This window comes from Perna viridis, chromosome 11, assembly GCF_037379345.1.
Source record: "Perna viridis isolate PV_CMFRI_1.1 ecotype Kerala chromosome 11, ASM3737934v1, whole genome shotgun sequence".
NCBI classification, from domain to species: Eukaryota; Metazoa; Mollusca; class Bivalvia; order Mytilida; family Mytilidae; genus Perna; species Perna viridis.
Genome location: NC_142455.1, coordinates 31,041,856 through 31,060,659, shown reverse-complemented (window position 1 = coordinate 31,060,659; position 18,804 = coordinate 31,041,856). Strand labels below are relative to the sequence as shown.

The 18,804-nt window shown below is 32.7% G+C and overlaps 1 protein-coding gene across 1 annotated transcript in view; it reads right to left on the bottom strand.

Annotated features, from left to right (window-relative positions):
- Positions 1 to 87: 87 nt before the first annotated feature.
- LOC148603709 (integrin alpha-9-like) overlaps positions 88 to 18,804 on the bottom strand; it is a 35,216-nt gene continuing 16,499 nt past the window's right edge. The window contains exons 8-21 of the mRNA XM_088553198.1: positions 18,083 to 18,160; positions 17,289 to 17,429; positions 15,997 to 16,108; positions 15,271 to 15,450; positions 14,788 to 14,994; positions 13,538 to 13,707; positions 12,393 to 12,527; positions 11,459 to 11,958; positions 10,177 to 10,354; positions 8,381 to 8,608; positions 6,928 to 7,056; positions 6,237 to 6,326; positions 5,744 to 5,869; positions 88 to 3,059 (exon numbers count right to left, since the gene is read on the bottom strand). Of these exons, the coding sequence (XP_088409324.1) occupies positions 2,922 to 3,059; positions 5,744 to 5,869; positions 6,237 to 6,326; positions 6,928 to 7,056; positions 8,381 to 8,608; positions 10,177 to 10,354; positions 11,459 to 11,958; positions 12,393 to 12,527; positions 13,538 to 13,707; positions 14,788 to 14,994; positions 15,271 to 15,450; positions 15,997 to 16,108; positions 17,289 to 17,429; positions 18,083 to 18,160 (2,412 nt within the window). The 3' untranslated portion in view covers positions 88 to 2,921. The remainder of the gene's footprint in view (positions 3,060 to 5,743; positions 5,870 to 6,236; positions 6,327 to 6,927; positions 7,057 to 8,380; positions 8,609 to 10,176; positions 10,355 to 11,458; positions 11,959 to 12,392; positions 12,528 to 13,537; positions 13,708 to 14,787; positions 14,995 to 15,270; positions 15,451 to 15,996; positions 16,109 to 17,288; positions 17,430 to 18,082; positions 18,161 to 18,804) is intronic.

Sequence of the window (18,804 nt, the reverse complement as noted above, 5' to 3'; positions counted from 1 at the left end):
TATAAAAACTATCAAGAACAATTATGTGAGATTATCACATTCGTGTCAATCTCTAGATTCGGACAAAATATGTATTTGGAATAAAAAAGCAGCACATACAATATTTTTATTTGAAAATATTTAAAAAATATACATATAATATTCATTTCTTTTACCATATTTGTACATTGTCATGTTATATACACAAGGAAACGTTCTTTAACACTCCGAATATTAGCAGATATTATAATTTTTTTTGAACATATATTTTTAGACTGTTTAAGATGCATCATTAGATTTCAACAAATATAGGCTTTATGCAACATCAACTTTCCATCTGACTACAGATAATGATATACACTTCAGAATATTGTAAAGCATGACTGGACCTAGATCATTAGATTTAAATGCATATTCTGTGTTAGGATTTTAAAATATTAATTTGATTTTGCAGTGCACTTATCAATTTTACAAAGAGCTCGAATTCAAACATTTTGAGATTTCCCCAAAAAGTGAACAAGACATGCAAGTCAATAGATGACAAAAAATCATCAGATCGACGAATTATACTGTGTAAAATAAGAAAACCATGTTAAAAATAAGAAGCTCAGGTAAGTTTTAAGGGACAAGGATCAGACATGACAAAAAATACATACACCACAACGAACATGAAATAACCAAGATAATACGCACAAAGCAACAAAAGTAAACCAGTAACTCTGACTCCACTAAAAACTAGGACCACTGACCAGGTGCACCGGCAGGGTAAGCGTCCAAGCGTTCTCTTTGTTTAGAAACATCCGCCGAGCAGCTCATAAAAAGTCCGGAGTAGACGAAAGAGGAAAAGAAAACAATGGCACATTGAACAAATCGGTTCTTATGGTGCAGATGGATACATCCTAACAATCCACGAATGCATAAATGACTTGACTTTTTATGAGCAACTCGGCGGGTGTTTCTAGAAAAGCAGAGGACGCTTACCCTACCGGTGCACCTGGTCCATACTCCCAGTCTTTAGTGGAGTCCGAGTTGCTCATTTACTTTTGTTACTTTGTATGTATGATTTTAGTTACTTTATGTTCTTTGTTGTGTATGTCTGGTCTTTGTCACTGGATTACATTCTTTTGATTACCGCTATAACCTTGGTTCCCTTGATTACTCTCTGACAACCATAAAACTTCTGTAGTGATGACTTCAATCTTGTAACAACATAATCATGTTCCAGAAGCCTAATTGCAAGAAGTCGAGCGCGACACAAAAAGCCTCTTTAACTCAATAACTCAGTTGTAAACCATTTTGTACATTGGTAAAACGAATGCTAGTACCTATAGGTTTCAACGAAAAGATGTACAGAAAGATTAACTAACATTCATAAAAAATGGATTTAAAATTTATATAAAGTATAAAATTAAATAGGATGAAATGAATCAAATTAATTGGCAATTAAATTACTTGTGTTGATGTCATTTTTAATACATAATTACCAATTTCTCCTTAAACATGACACAGCAATGAGTAGATTACATAGATAGCAATGATAATAATTTTGTAAGCTTCTACTGCATAAGAAACTAATTCATCATTAAATAAATAATTGCACGAAGAAGGCAAATTGTTTTGTATTTTACTAACATGATGAGTATTTTTGACAGCAACACCCGTAATTAATATGTATACGATCCTTTCGCATCGCTTTTTTGTCGATCTTAACGCAAAAGGAAGAACAGAAAAAAAACAAAATCAATTTAAAAAAAAGAAAAAAAGACCGGAAATTCACAAACAAACAAAAAATGATAAAATAAAAAAAGAAACGAAAAAAAGCATAATTGACAACCATGTACCATGTAGGTTGTAGACTTAACTTGGGTCTTATTGAAAAAAAACACGTGGGCATAATTAATAAAATATTGAATTAAAGCCAATGTAGCAACATTTTCTTTTGAAAGGATTCTCAAATTCTCAATTCATTTTGATCAATGACATCCATTACAACTCTACTTAATGTTCATTATATACACGGAGTCGCCAATAGCGGTTGTTCTTTACGTTTAATATAAAATCCGAAGATAAGTCGAGCTCATTTCAAAATACAAAGTAGCCGCGACAAATACCTGGTGCATTAAAATATAGGACGGACAGTTGTAAAACAATTCACCCAACCGTAAAAAACTCAGTCAATAATTAACCCATATAAGCATTACATGATGGCCATGTATTTCTCATACATGGTCGGCATTTTATACTCGGTCCCCGTTTAAGCAATACTCGGTCAATGCTCGAGTTATCGCTCCTTCCGTTGTCCACTCAAAATAAGTTTAGCGACAAAACGGTTCTTCTGAAATTCAAATATTTTGATCAAATTTGAAATTGGTCAAAGAGCTTTCAAGTATGCACATGTAGGTCATCGAAGTAGTAAATTTGTTTCATACTCATTTAGTGACCGGTAACGGAATTTTACCCTGTTTAGTGGGTTTTATTCCTGGCGATGTCAGGGTTAATTCCGTTTCCGGTCACTTCAAGACTATGTGACAAATAATGACCCTTTATCGGAGTCGCGGTATAATTTAATAATCGACAATAATTCGGTTAAAAAAAAGAATAAAGAAATGGTGATTTTTTCCAAAATGGATGCTTGTTATACTTAAAGCATAATCAACTCATTTATTACATATTTGTCAAGCATAAATACGCTTACCTAATTTGGCAGTAATATAAAATCAACACGAGGACTTTCCATCCCTCTCACACATTATCAGGAATATAACAAGAATGCATTTTAAATGCATACCTTTTGCACTTCTCTCACTCTATCTATTTCTGTCATCAATAGCTTAAATTTTAACAACATGACCTTCCACCTTCAGTAGTAATCTTTGATTTTTTTTATATCCAAATAAAAGCTATCAATCAAACTCAGACGACCATTCGTTATGTTTGTTTTATCAATTCCATTCATCTACCGGTTTATAGTTGGAACTTTTTGTTGATCCAACGCGCATGCTCTGTCGTTTTGCGTAGTATCCGCTCTGTCGTTTCCATTTCCGTAAATCATCTTTCTTCTTTCTTTTAAAGAATCCACACTAAAAATGTTGGAAAAGTTTATAATATAGGGCTTATGTGAAGATCTGCAAATTTGTGAGGATGCTAGAGTATAAAATCTTCTTTGATTTCATTCTATAAATATTTGGATTGTTCTACTATTAAACTCCAACCAGGAACACATTTAGTCTAACATAAGTGAGTAATTAACTACAAACAATTTCTGAAGTGACCTGAACATTAAATTGTCCATGAAGAAACAAGGCAGATCATAGGATATGGATAGTACAATATTAATGTTACCCCACAAATTCTTTGTTCCAATGTAATGTTTAGCTCATTATGTAAGAATAGTGATTATCTTGTACCAGCAGTTGATGACCAGGATGTATGTTATATATCCATCACCACCCATGCCACTATTACTATTGTTATGACCCAGGATGTATGTATAAAGTTCCCTTCAAATCAACTTAATAAAGAGTAACATCCCTTTATTTTAAATTTTGGAGTGCTTACTACATTATTTATTTCATTCTTATTATTTCATTAAATTACTAAAAGCATTTACTTCTGAAACATAATGAGTTTGTGACCTCGAATAAAAATATTTTGAAAACAAAATTTGGTATGTGCCACATACTGCCTGGGTCTTTCATGGACACCCTATTGAAACAAGTGCAAAACCTTTTCTTATTAAGAAGCACTCCAGCTAAGAATCATGCAAAATGTGATTCATGAGTAAAAAGCCTACATATTTTTATTTTGATAATGTTTTGAATTGCCATAATAAACAGAAACTAACATTCAGTTTTTCATACAGCCCGTGTTCTTAGGAGATAAAATTTATATAGAATACACAGTATATTTCATAATTAAGGAAGATAAATCTGTAAAGTAGAATATATCGATTTTCAATGTTGATTACCTCGTAACAGCAGGCAGATTCGAATGAATAATTACACATTTCATAATATACATTTTTGTAGACCCATAAAACAACTTAATTACAAAAATAAAAATATGTAGCCATTTTTGGGGTGTATCACATTTTTCAGATTTTGCATGATTCTTAAAAAAAGAGCTACTGAAATATGTTCAGTGTTTTGCCATATGTAAGGGAAATTCACATTACATGAACGTCAAATTGGCATTAGATGCCCTGTAAGTTTTTAGTCATTTTTTATAATAAATTTCATAGAGAAAATGTCCTACAAATTGCTTTGATACAATCAAGAATACTAATTACATCATATCACTGTTTCGCTTGTAATATCTCAATTTAAAAAAAAACAACAAACCAATCGACGTCAATAGATAATCGATGCCAAAATTATAAAAAAAAATTTAAATTTGCCTGAAGGAGAAATTAGCTGAACCAAGATTCTAGCGGAAATCAAAAGAATGAGCAAAGTAAATGAGGAATTCGGACTCCACTACAACTTGGAGCATGGACCAGGTGAAACGGCAGGGTAAGCGTTCTCTACTTTTCTAGAAAGACCCGCCAAGTTGCTCAAAAAAGTCAAGTCCAGGATAGGCAAAAGAGGAAAGGAAAACTATGACACGTTGAACAAATCAGTTTTCATGGTGCAGATGGATACACCGTAACGATGCACGAGTTCATGATGACGACCATAAAACTTCTGTAGTGACCACTTGTCTTGTTGTAACATAAATCTGTTCCAGAGGCGTAATTGTAAGAAGTATATCGCGATACAAAAAGTCTGCGTAGTTACAGCTAATTCTGACATAGCGTATGAGTTAAGATATGAAAACTCCATACGCTGGTGCTGAAGGGATATTGCCACAGGTGTAAGGAAAGGTGGCAGTACGGAATGAAAAGTCATACCGTTTGTCAACAGTTTTCCTTTACCATCGATCTCTAAGTGTAGGTCAATTTATAAAGCTGACCTAAAAGTGTCTGTAGTATCCTTTATCTTAAGTTTTTTGGGATCGATACGATGAATAAAATCACCGAAACTATGAAATGAATGTTTAACGACAATACGTCCCCTTTATAGCTGAAGCTGAGATTTGTTTAGTAACAATGATGTATAAAATTTTTGAGTCGGGATTTTAACTGTATAGAAGTATAAAGAGTTGAAAAAGCATAGGTTTTAATGCTGTTGTATTCTGATAATAATCTCTGATTGAAGGTTTCCAGAAGAGAAGGACTTTGAGGATCCACACTGAATTTATAGTGCAACGGGAGTTACAAGTGTCGTGGTAGATCCTTTTTGACAGCTGTGGGTATAGAAGTTAAAATTTTAAAAGAGGTTTGTTGGTACATTTTGAAGATCTACCTATGGAGCGTTGTTTGTATGGATTCTCGTGAAGTTTAGGAATCCAGTATATAGATGGTAGACCACGATCATCGTCTTCGGTAGAGAGACCAAAAGAGGACAGAACAGATTTATAGTCTTTCCACTATCTCATCTTTAGGGAGTGTGGTAGCAGGATAGGTCTTATTACTTCTATTGTTTTCTACGTCTTCCTCTGATAATAAACATTAGATGTACAGACACAAACAATTTTGTTTTGGGCTTTGTCTGCAGGCACGACAATATATTTTTCGTGTATATGGACATTGATTTTGCTACATTTGGGGTCTTGAAAACTGATACAACATTAACACTCAATGGCCTATTTAAACAATATATGTATATTTAATATTGAAGAGAGGGCTTCCTATAATTCTATTTTAATGATTATGTAAGATACGTACCTTCCATAAGGTAACGCCAAGTAAGATCAGCAGCAATAAACCCCCTACACATCCTCCTACAATAATCCAGATGTTGACCTGCTGTGTTTCTAAAGTGGGCTCCTTTGGAAATATATCACTCGGTACCTGTAAGATAAAAAGGAGCCGTCGCTAAGATTTTGAAATAAAATACTATTTTTCAATTAGCTTTGTTTGCACTTATGACCTAAACAATTTAAAAATGACAGGATAGTTAAAGTCGATACAAATAAAATATTTTTGACAATACGATAAAATATACATATTATTTCATATCTGTTACTTGTATCAATACTGCAATTTAAAATTTTCAGATGTAGTGACAAATGTAGCGGGAGTTATGTTTTGCAAGTCCTGATATTGCTATTGTGAGTCATTAACATTTTGCAATAATGAATTTACATGAAAGCTATTTGTTACAAGGGAGATAATCCAAACGTTTTACGTCAACATGTCCATGTGAACTATGATTTACCTCAGTTGTACCATTCATTGGGGTGATTATAAATCGGTCGTCGTTTTCACTTTTCACTGTGCCAATGCTTTTGAAAATAATTTTAGAGGTCTGAAATCAAATGAATATCTAGATTAATGTGTATTATAATCATTTTTTATTGAACTGACAGAGAGTTGTTGAAAACGAATAAGAAATTGGGGGTTAAAGCAATGGTCTTCAATGTTGACACACTATATAAAGGACAATTGTTCAGAGATATCATTATAGAATGAAAATCAAACATAATAATAAGACATATTTATTTCTATTATTTATTTCCCAAAACATGCATTAAAAATCAGTAAAATCAATTAAAAATAAAACCTAGATATAAAAAGGAATGAAAAAAGGCGAAAATGAAGTTAAAATGGTAAAATTTGTATTTTGTTTTCAAGTGAAAGAAAAAAACTCGAAAATTCTTTGAGATAAAAAGGATTATTTTGGTCACAATCATTACTGTAGAAGTACTTATATATGCGATAGGTAGAAAACCTCGAAAAAAAAACCCTCGAAGTTAATTTTTAACACTTGATAACGGTAATTATTTTTTTGGTACGGCAGAAAATTGATACCCGCTTATATGATCACTCGACATAATTGCTAAAATTAGCAACTGCTAAATATCAATACATTTTCAGTACTTTATCCCTACGCATTTATATTCACATACCTTTGCGAAGTTAAGGGAGTCTTCAGAAATATTAACATGCACTTCAAATGTATCTTCTTCGTCCTTCTCAAGATTTATATTTGTAACTTCTAGGATAGCCTGTCTACTTTCTTCGATCGTGTTACACGACTAGATACAATTGAAAGTAATGTTAAACATGTTTTTTTAAAACTGAAGCAAAGACATATTTACCAAACAACTGCGAACAAGGCAAACACGGAATCGCTGGATTTACTCACAAGTGTATTTTTGTGCTTTCTTTGTATTTCTTTCAATAATATTCATATGTAACTGAATTGTTTGCTACAGATGATACGCTTTATAATACATAAATACATGCTTATGGGGGTCGATTACTACTATTACTACTAGAGTATGAGGAAAAGAAAGAGCTGGCATTAACAAACAAGACGTTCCCAGGAGCCTGGTTATAGTTTGTCTTTCAGCAGTTGTCCAACAATTTTGACTCAACAAGACTTTAGTAGGATTATCTTAAGGATCATTTCAGCGACTGAAAGTTAGTAATTCTATCTATTATAGTTTTCAAGATAGTGGCTGAAAAATATACAAAACATCTTTCAATGTCAATAACTCTTACAAGGAGTCGCCTGAAATCCTTTGAAGGCCTTATAAAAAGGTCATTTCAGCAATTGCAATAATTATGCTAAACCTTACGGTTTTGGAGATATATGCAAAAAAACACACAGTCTGGTCCTTATGTTCTATTTTCAGTAATGGTGTCCATGTTGTTCAACGGATCAAAAATTCCCACACCGGTTCTATGTAGAATACCCAAAGAAACATTCATACAAAGTTTGATTCCAATTTGTCGTCAAGCAGTGTAAATTTTTTTTTCAAAATTTTTGAAAGAAATAACATTATAAATACCAAAAACACGTCTACAATAACTGCAACATGGCTTAACAGATTAAAATGAAAATTTGTCCAAAGATAGATCTCATCATGCTAAATACTTTTACCCTGTCATAATTTGGCTAAACCTAACGGTTTTGGAGATATATGCGAAAAACTACTGTCTGAACCCTATGTTCTATTTCAGTAACCATGGCCATGTTTTTTGAAGGATCGAAAATCTCTACATCAGTTCTATGCAGGATATCGAAGGAACATTCATACAAAGTTTGGTTCCAATTGGACAAGTGGTGTCAGACAGGAAGAGTTTTTAAAAATTGTTAACGACGACGACGGACGCTAAGTGATGGGAATGAGCTGAAAAGATCTAATACTGAGGAATACTAAAGAACTACAGATATAACACACAAAACACACAATTATGGAAACACGACCAACACAAATCCTTGAATAAATGTATGAAACAACGATTTTAGTCAACATTTCCGGTTTCATGTAATTTTGCGTACAAACAAAATAATGTAGTATGATTCAATTGTAAATGAATAATAGGTGAAGACCATCAGAACATCGTACTTACAATTTCTTTAATTTTATTCCCAGACTGTTCATTTTGGGATAATTTTTCTGCTGCCCTTCGTCTTCTGTTTAATGAAGCACCATCCCTAGGAGGGAGTGTCGTAGTTTGTAAATCAGGAAGACGCTTTGTAGTTGTAGAAACAATGTTTTGGTTTGTTTCATGCGGACTGCTGGTATCACCTGGAAATTGAGCCAATTTCCATTGCAATCGTGGACTGTTTCCATTTACCTGCACATCGATGAAGCACTATTATTTATTTATTTATTTATGATAATATCAATTCTGTAACAGCACATTGCACAAATTTATTTTTGCTATTTTACGATGTATACAAAAGGGCTGCATAGGCATAAATTTCTCTCGCATTCTTAGAAGATTGGCCGTTTGCCTATCGGTTCCAATGGAAACATTACTATATCAAACTCATGAATTGCTGATTCTAGAGTGTTGGAATTAAAAAGTTTGAAGTTATCTATTATTATTGGTCTATTTTTAAAAGATCAACGAGGCTCTTATATGTCAACATTGGTAATATTTAGAGTTCAGAAAAAACGTGTTTCATATGGAAGATTTTATTAAAAATCATTATAAAACATTCGCTCGCCATTGAATTATTATAGTACTTGTAATAATGATTTCTTGTTAAGAATACTCTGGCAATACAGAACTAAAAAGTATCTTCAACAGAACGAAAAGATACAGACCACCGGATAATCGTACCGGATAATCTTACCGGATACACCATAAAAATTTTCTAAACAGCTTAAACAAGGATAAATTTTAGTTCGATCACGTTATTTATTTCTTCAGAATTGTAGTCTCAAGTCAGATGTGTCTTTCTTGGCAATCGTTTTGAGATTACTGATTGAATGATCAACACGAATATATCAATACTTTCGAATCATTTGTTTGGCTTATTTGAATTTTATAATTCCATTTATTAGTCCAATACAATTCCTGTCATCTTCATTTCACTATAATACATTGATTGCCGATGAATAGCACAAAAAAAACAAAAACAAAAAACAAAAAAAATCTAACCCTCCTCAGACAAATTTGAAATTTCTTGCGAATTTAATAGTAAAGTAATATTTAACTACAATACCATAATCTAAAGGGTCACTTACAACTCAAAAGCTAGGTCAAATAGGTATCTAAGCTAAATGTTAATGGTTAGTTAATGTTAATGGTTAGTCATCATTGCTTAACAAGATTTATAGTGAAAATCTTTATTGTCTCATAGTCATATATTGTCAATTTTGATTCACCCCCTATATAACTTCAATTAACGAAATGTACACGGGTACACCTCTAATTCTAGTCCGACTCCGCAGTTTTGCAATTACTACAAATTATAGTATATAGCAAATTAAAAAAATCACGTGTCACTATACATGAAACGTACACAGTAATAATTTATACATATCGGTTAGAATATAAGGCACTGTTTACACCCATTTGAATTGCATTTTAAATTTTTGAAAAGTAAAAAAACACAGTATTGTATATGTGTATATTTTAAGGTAATGTTTTTATTGAATAGAAGACAAAGTCTTATAACGGTGATAAACGAATTTAAGATATACAATTAGATACACTGCAACTGTGATTTCAATCTGACAAGTTCCGTCCAGCAGAACTTTCGGGGGTTTATAAATTTAGGGATAGAAAAATGACCCCCCCCCAAAAAAAAAAAAAAAACAAAAAAAAACAAACAAACAAACAACGATAAGAGAGCAATTACCAGCATTTTTTAATTTTTTTGCGGAAGATCGGTACATCAATATGTAGTTTACCTTGATAAAGTCTCTAGACACCATTTGTTTTCCTTCTTGATTGTAGACAGGGATACAAATATGTATAGTACCTCTGAACAACGGACTCGGTCCTCTGTTGTGTATGTCGTAAGTGTGGACGAAGTTGAGAAGTTTGTTAGCCTTCTCAGATACTGTCAATTGATCTGGGGTCGATATACTGCAAAAGTAAATGAGATACTTGCCATATTATAATGCCTTCTCATAGAAACACACTACGATCAAAAATCATAGTAAGACAAAGAAGATGCGGGATAATATCCATGAGACGACGCCATTTTTTAAATATATGTACCATCAGATGACTGAAGACCCAAACAAGCGTGATATTACCGTCAACAAGCAATTTCAATTGCACATGGAAAATAAAGTTTATATGCATCTCAACTAAGACAAACAATACTTTTTAGCAAAGATTATTCTTTCTTAGAATAGGCCTGCAGCACCGATAAGCTTGTCGTAAAACGCGACTAAATAGTGCTCAGAACCTTAGCCGGGGGCTAGGGCGCTCTGTCCACAGAGCATCTAGGTTGTGTGCCCCAGGTGGAGGAATGGGGTACCCCTGGTATGTTACATGCTGGGGTTGTCAGCCTATAATACCAAAAACCTGACCGCAAACCATAGTGGTGCACCGTGTTGGGAAAGATGCCACGTTCCTCGCACGTTAAAGAATCCTACTGTGGTATTCTCCCGGAGTAGGAACCATTGGGCTCCACCACAGGAGGCTAAATTGCCCGACCCTACCCACCTCTCCCTATATCCGGTGGCAATCAAAATTTGTCGACCCTATTTTCCTTGTATCGAATCCTTTTTTTCATTTCATCATCATTTCATGTTCATTTTATCATCCACTTCATGTTCATCGCCTGAATATAGCTGAAATATTGCGTGCCTTAATAATTATTGCAATTTGAGTCGAAATTAATATTTTATTGCAGTTTCAGAAAAGTGTCTTGCATCAATAACTTTAAAATTTCTATAATGCAATTTCTTTTTATTGCTAATGAAAGTTATTAACATTGTTCGCGATGATGACATCGAAGTTATTTCATCTGGTGTATTTACATGCCTTTACTCATTGTAATTCGATAGTTAAATATGGTTTTGTCGTGGTAACCCATGATTTCTCTTTCCGCGATGCTATAGTAAGCAACGATTTAGCACTACCGACACGATCTAATAACCAGTAACTATATCTTTGATATTTATATTTTATATTTATTTGATCTTTATATATATATATGATACGTCTTATAATGATTACCCTTTTAGTTGCACCAGAGACTGTAGTTTGACTGTGGCAGTTAGCGTCTGAATATTATCAGAAGGATTGTCATCTGAACTTGTAGTTTCAGCTTCCACAGAAAAACTTATCTTTTGGTTAAAAGCTCCTAAAGTGGAATGTTCCCCAATTAATAATTCACGTGAAACTGCAAATCTGGCACTAAAAATAGCTTGCTGCTGCTGAAACAATGTGCTCCGAAGCTGACAAATGACTGTTGATACATTATTGTTGTCCTTTATGTCTTTACAAAGAACTGGTTCAGTTGGTTCGTTCTGTGGTTGGAAGAATCCTATGTATTTTGTGTTATTGGAGGTCTTTATAGAGATTTGACTTCCATGTGAAAGATCTCCAGTGTTAATCACTCTTACTTGTACCAGAATTTCATTTGTTTCACCAAGTTTTATGATTTCATGGTCCAAAATAGCTGTAATCACAAGGTCCGGACGACATTCCCCTTCACAGCCGGTAGAAAAGTTGGCCTAAAACGATAGTAAAACCAGTAAAAGACACAACTAATGTGATATATATTGTAGGGTTATACGTCTAGCAACCGCAAATGGACAATATTTCTTCGCTTAAGCAATTCATAAATGCAAATCAAAATCATTTTGTTTGGATAGTCTCAAAGTATACTAAAAATCAAGTACTACCAAAAACATTATCAATGCACAGAAATTGTATGCTGTTTCCTGTCAAATGTGGTTCAAAATTAAAACCACCCGTACATGTCTGTCGTAGTAGAGTTCTTGATTACTTACTTTTAGTGTTCTAAGATATGTTATTTGATGTATGAATGGTTGTCTCTCGTCTTTGAAGTTTTGATTGTGAAATTCAAATATTAAATCTTGTGTTTCCGTTTTCATTTCGATGATTGAAGTCAAAAATGGCCGTGAATGTATAAAAATATACGCACAGATGAGTAAATAACAGATGGGACGTTATTCAGTATGGGACTGACTTGACCAGGAATTGGACCAATGCTCAATCCATAGCTGGCTTCCACTTCAAACATCTCAGTTAGTGACATAAAAAACTCACGGTTCACATTCTGAAAACAAAACTGATATTCTAAACATCACTTTAATAGAACCATTACAACCAAGGATTAATAGTAAAAAGCTACAATAACACTGCAGACGAGTTTATAAACAGACTTACTTCACTTAGTGTTGAAATGGTTAGTTCAAGGTCAAATACAAAAGTAACAAGCACATAGTTGTAACAAATTTCCGAATGTTATACATATACTTCAAGAGGTAGCCTTTCATCAGCAACATAAGAACCAAACACTTCGATATGCAACACTAAAAACTGTGTACAAGAAGTACTCAAAATATCGATAAAGGAAGCCAAATCAAGCGCCAATAAGATCTATACGAGTATGTCAAAGAGCTGCATTTTTGTAGCACCATGTTTAATGTAAAGATTGAAAATCTTCATTGCTTTAGAGGTTTTAAATGTTTCGCTTCGGCAGATTTCGATAAAATATATGAGGTATAGTTGGCGGTCTGACTACTGGGTTGGTGAGTATCCTCGGGGACGTTTGGTCCAACAGCAGTAGTATCGACCTAGTGGTTCAATATTGATTTTTGATCATTCGTGAGATGAACTAAAATGTGTGTTCAAAATATTTTGTGTTCATAAATAGTGCAACAAATTATTTTCTATTCTGTTTCATAACTATTACAAAGTCTAAACCAAACAGTAACATAAGTAACAGATTATGTATAATATTATTCTACGGTTTAGTAAAGCATTATAAAATAGGTATGATCTTACACAGGAAAAATTATTTCACGTGATTTTCGCCTGAATTGAGCAAATAAACTTCGTGATAAATTTCACGTTAAATTCAGGTGAATCGAGTCTTCATGTGAAATTCACGTGAATTAATAACATGAAAGTCGTGTTAAGTGAATTTCACGTGAAAATCACGTTAATTTCATGTGAAGTTCATATGAATTTCATGTGAAGTTCACATGAATTTCACGTGAAGCTCGATTAACATGAACTTTACATGAAAAATATTTGCCTGTGTAGTTGTTATTTGATACGAACCTGGACTACAGCGTAGTATGGCATACATTTCTCTGATTCTTTAGTTATTGTTATGGTTTTCTCTCGGATGTTAGGGCTATCAAAATCACGTGTGTCTGTATAAAGAGAAACTCTGCTCACTTTGCCAGCTTTTGTTCTTTTAGTGTCCGAAGTAATGTTGAACGACACACCTTAAATTAGGAGAATAAATAAGACAAAATAGTTGCATCTGTCGTCTGATAATTAAAAAAAAAACATTTGTAATCACAATTATATCAATATTTAATTTAAATTGATAAGATATTTACTATAAAAACATGGCATGAAACCACATCAAACATGATGACCAAATAACATTACAGTGTACAGGACATGTATGAAAAGTTTGATTTTGGAGATATTTCTGTTACTTCATATTCTCATTCTGTACTGTGCAATTGTAGAAATAAAATATCCGTCCAGCAAAAATATTTTGCAGTGAGTGACTTCTGGGTCGAGGTCTCCTGTTTAATATAATGCAGAAAGAAGTGTCTCATGAATATTGAAACTCACCGAATCTCATTGAAATGAACTATTATTTTCGTTATAAGGAGATAATTCTGAATTTGTCAATAATTTTTCCTAAACAATTTTACTAGGCTTTATATGGAAAAACTTTTAACCTTTTAATAAATGTCATATTTGGTTACTTCATGTCAAATATTAAAAGGTATGAGCTTATTTTTAGGAATGAATCACATAGTTTTAGATTTGCCTGACTCTTATTTGGATGATTACTTAAGTGTCAGTCCCTGTACGAATTAGGCAATAGGTGAAACGTGGTATGAAAAATACCACCATTTTGATAGACTATTTGCTCCTTCAGAATCAAGGAAAACAGACAAGATTTTCCCATATCATACTGGATCATTGAGTTACAATTTCACTGAAAATGAACATTTCAAGGGCAGATATTTTTTTTTAATTCTATTGAAAAATTTCTGGGTTAAGCCAGTGATGCAGAGATCAAGTAATGGTCTTTTCAAATAGAGAAAGTATCCTTGACTGATATTACATTGTCAGATCGGAGGCGTTTTCAAATGTAGGTTTCTGACTTCTTCCATTTTGCCTGATTCTTACAAATACTTACACTTAAATATAAATCATTGGGTTTTCATTATCATTACACATTTTCTCGTGGTTTATCAGGGCTTCACAGATTTTCACATATTCACAAATGAGACAGACTTTTTAAGTGGCCAAACACATCAATTTAACAATCAATAACTTACTTAGAGAGCCTGGAACATTATCCCCGTGGTAGGAGAAGCACAATCGAATCGTCACACATGGTCTGAACGTGGGATCTTGACAATGAAGTCCAGATGAATTCAGGGGTATTATAGACGGACTTACATCAACCGTGCTCCTTAGGTCAATGATTGGCCTGGCTCTTAATATTGAAATCTGGTCACTCATGTAGGATCCGACCACAAAATCTTCAAAAGTATTGTAAATAACTTGATACTAACAACAGATTTTGTTAATATTTAAAAAAAAGTATAATGCGAGGTTTTAATTGATCATTTCGCTAGTCATTAAAAAATATTTGTTTTTAATTGAAGTTTTTTCTTTACTATATATCTTAATTTATATTGAACTAATTAATAGTTTGAACATGAACTTAAATCATGTCCAAATTATGTTCATCTTTAATTTTTATGCATGCATATATTAGATCTAGCGACAATATCAAGTGTACTGAATCAGAATACCTGAATAACCATCGTTATCAATATCCTGTGCAGTACCAATGTACCATCCAAATGATTTAAGTCCAGGGTCAATCTCCTGAGCCTTTATCTTCTGTGTAAATGTGAGTTTATTTCGTCCACCGTGGTAAATATAAACTGCTCCACGTAGATTGTTCTCGTACGGTGCCCCAACAGCTACATCTGTAGACAAGAATAAAATGCCAACATATATAAACCATTCAAATCTTGACATTGCTTTCTGAAAGGTAATAACAAAAATTTCTGAGCTGATAAATCTAGGTAATGGTAATGGTAAACTCTAGTAATATCAGGGTGAAAACTGGAAATTTGGAAACAACTTCAATATTATAGGCATTACCGATATGAATGGTGGGTTAAACCAGGCTCTGTCTAGTGTCAAAATAAATAGAATGAAATATTAAAGTATTATACAGACACCTATTTCATGCATTTAATGGATTTTATTTGTGGCTATCAAATGAAATTATACAGGACAATTTAGTAGAAATAATTCAAAGTATTTTTTAACAGAAACAAAAATATACGAAAATGACAGCTTTAAAGGAAAGCAATAAATCAATTTAATCCGGACATTCTTTGCGAATAGTAGATTGTCGATAGTCAGATTGAAAAGGATAAAAAAACAGAGCAGAACTCGAATTTTAGTATTATACAATGGAAGCAGTGTTGGTGGACTGCTAAGTCTCTTTAACTAAATTTACAAACCACTGAAGCTATCTTTATTTACATCACCAATAATTTGTATGGCGGATCCAAATCTCCCAAATTCTTCTTTGCCCAGCAGTTTTTGTGCACTCACTCTTAAAAGGTCGCTTCTCTTAAAATAGTTTGTTGTAAAATTTGTTAATTTTTTTGTATACATTTGAAACAGGAAACCATTAACAACGGATGAAGACGGAAAAGGGACAGTGTATTGAAGGATTGAACTGTAGTTGCATTGTTTACGCATTATGTTAAGAATAAAACTACATATTGAAAAGCGGTTTTCTTGTAAAAGTACCAAACAACCAGGTTTGTGTAGTGAGAACATCGGAAAAAAAAACATTCTGTGGTCCCCCCCCCCCCCCCCCCCCCAAAAAAAAAAAAAAAAAAAAACAAACTGTAAGTGTAAAATTAATCGTAAGTTATGACGTCATAGTAAATCAAAATATTGTGACGTCATAACTTACGACTAATTTTACACTTACGATTTTTTTGTGAAAAGGACCACTGGATTTCTCTTGGTTATCTGTGATATTATGACAAGTTATATCTTATACATTTTGTTTTACAAATTTATTTGTATATTCAAAAGATTGATTTTAATTTTTGACGCGGTTATGCGAGCATAACTGGATAAAAAAATAAGAACAATCCCTATTATTATTTTCTAATCGATTAAAGTTAATATTAATATTTATCCCTTCATCAAAGCTTCATTTAGAATTATTTGAAATGAGGACGGCGGACCGATCCACGATAATGACGTCACAGTACCAAGTTGCGAAGATGAGTTATTAATAATCAAATTAAACTAGTGTAGAATGTCCCTTTTTCGATTAATTTGTATAAATTTTCATAACTTATTGTTCCAGCAAAATTTGATCGAAAGCGTTTCAAAATCTGAATGATAAATAAGTTAACAAAAGCCACATTTTTAAGGTAAAAAGAAACATATAAAAATTAAACACAAATTAAAAGTAATAAAACAAAAAAAAATGAGACCCAAAAGTTCCGCATTAACGTCTTCGTCAGATGCAGAAATACCGGCCTAGAAGAGAAGACAACTGCCACCAAGATTTTAGAAAATCGGCATGCTTAATATTACAATCAATAACTACTTCACAGAGCGCATCTTGATACGATCGGACATGAAATGTCTATAGTCGTCGACAATACCGGCGAACACAGCGTGATACAATCATAAGAATACATTTTTGCATTAAAAAAACCCATTTCTGGCATCTTGAAAATATCTTGAGACAAAAAATCCATTTTGCTAACAAATTAGGACTCACATTTCTTACTCCATAGTAAATATATACAGCGCCACCATCAAGCACTTTGTCAAAGTAGAGAGGTGCTCCTACCAAAAGGTCATCTAAGCCGTCATTGTTAATGTCATCAAACACAACACTCGCTCCAAATCCACTGCCAGACTGAATAAGTACAGGAAGATAAAGATGTATCTATACAACTTAGCAACATACACAGAATAACTTTGATGGAATATCATTTACATTCAGAATAACAACATTGAGTCATTAAGCTCATTTAATAACACAGAAACCTCGTCATATACAAAGAATAAATCTATTCATTATTGCCTTTTTAATATATATATATTTTCTTCAATAGTAAAAAGAGTTTGACATAATAGTGAACTATATTGACCTCCTCCTTAATGTATACTTAATTGACAAATTAAGTGTTATCTTCTAAAAACACATGCTCATTGTTGTTTACCTATCAGATCTACTTATTATCTTCAAATATAATTGCAATTGTGTATTCAATAGATTTACTCATCATTTTAAACTATTATAGACCTTTTCCTTACAGTCTTCTTTTAGACTTACTCCTTACCATTAACTAATCACACCTAAGCATTTTCATCAATTGTTTTTGAATAAATCTCACTATCGACTATATTGTTTCACTTTTATTTTGTGAGTCGTTGTTTCAATGTCCTAATTATATGATAAGCTATTTACATTACCGTTTGTCATATCACATCTATTTAATATTGGTTTTTGGAATAAACTATTTCTTGGTAGAAGATAGGAAGATAAAAATTGTTCAAGTCTGTTACCTTTTCTCCTGTAAATTGTTTCTTAACGGATAGTGTTTTATTAGTTGTTTCTACTCCATAAGCACACACTACAAGAGCCTGAAAATGTACGCTCATATCAGTCATGATCAAAACTAACGTACTTATTGAAATGAATAAATGTTTTTTTCCTATTTAATTGTTTTATTATACAAAAAGAACAAAAAAACTAAAACGACCACGATGCAAACAAATCTGCTGCCGATGTTAGCGACACCTGCGACTAAATTTGGATTATCGCCCTTCAAAATCTGACCATATGACCAATGGGAGGAGGGGCAAACTAGGCGTTCCCGCCGTATAAAATAGTGAATCATTGTACTTTTTTTAGTGTATTAGTGATAGAAGTAAGCCAGTCATCCAAATATAAACATCTACAAAACAAATCAATTGAAATTCCAGATACACATGTAATGAGGAAATAACGTCATTTGTACGATAAATATTTTTTTAGTACACTTCATTACATTTTTTTATCTTTTTGTCTAATAATTCTCACAGGTTTATTTGTGAAACAGTATAGCATGTGTCTTAACGTTTGAGTTCATGATTGGCATGTTGTTTTTATTGTCGTTCCTTATTGGGTCATTTTAATGCTTCATTCCAACAACTTGTGTTCTTGATGTGACACTATCAAACGTAAATGATTTAAAGGTTAAGTTGAAAATGTTCGAATCAATTCTGCATATTTTTTATATTAAAAA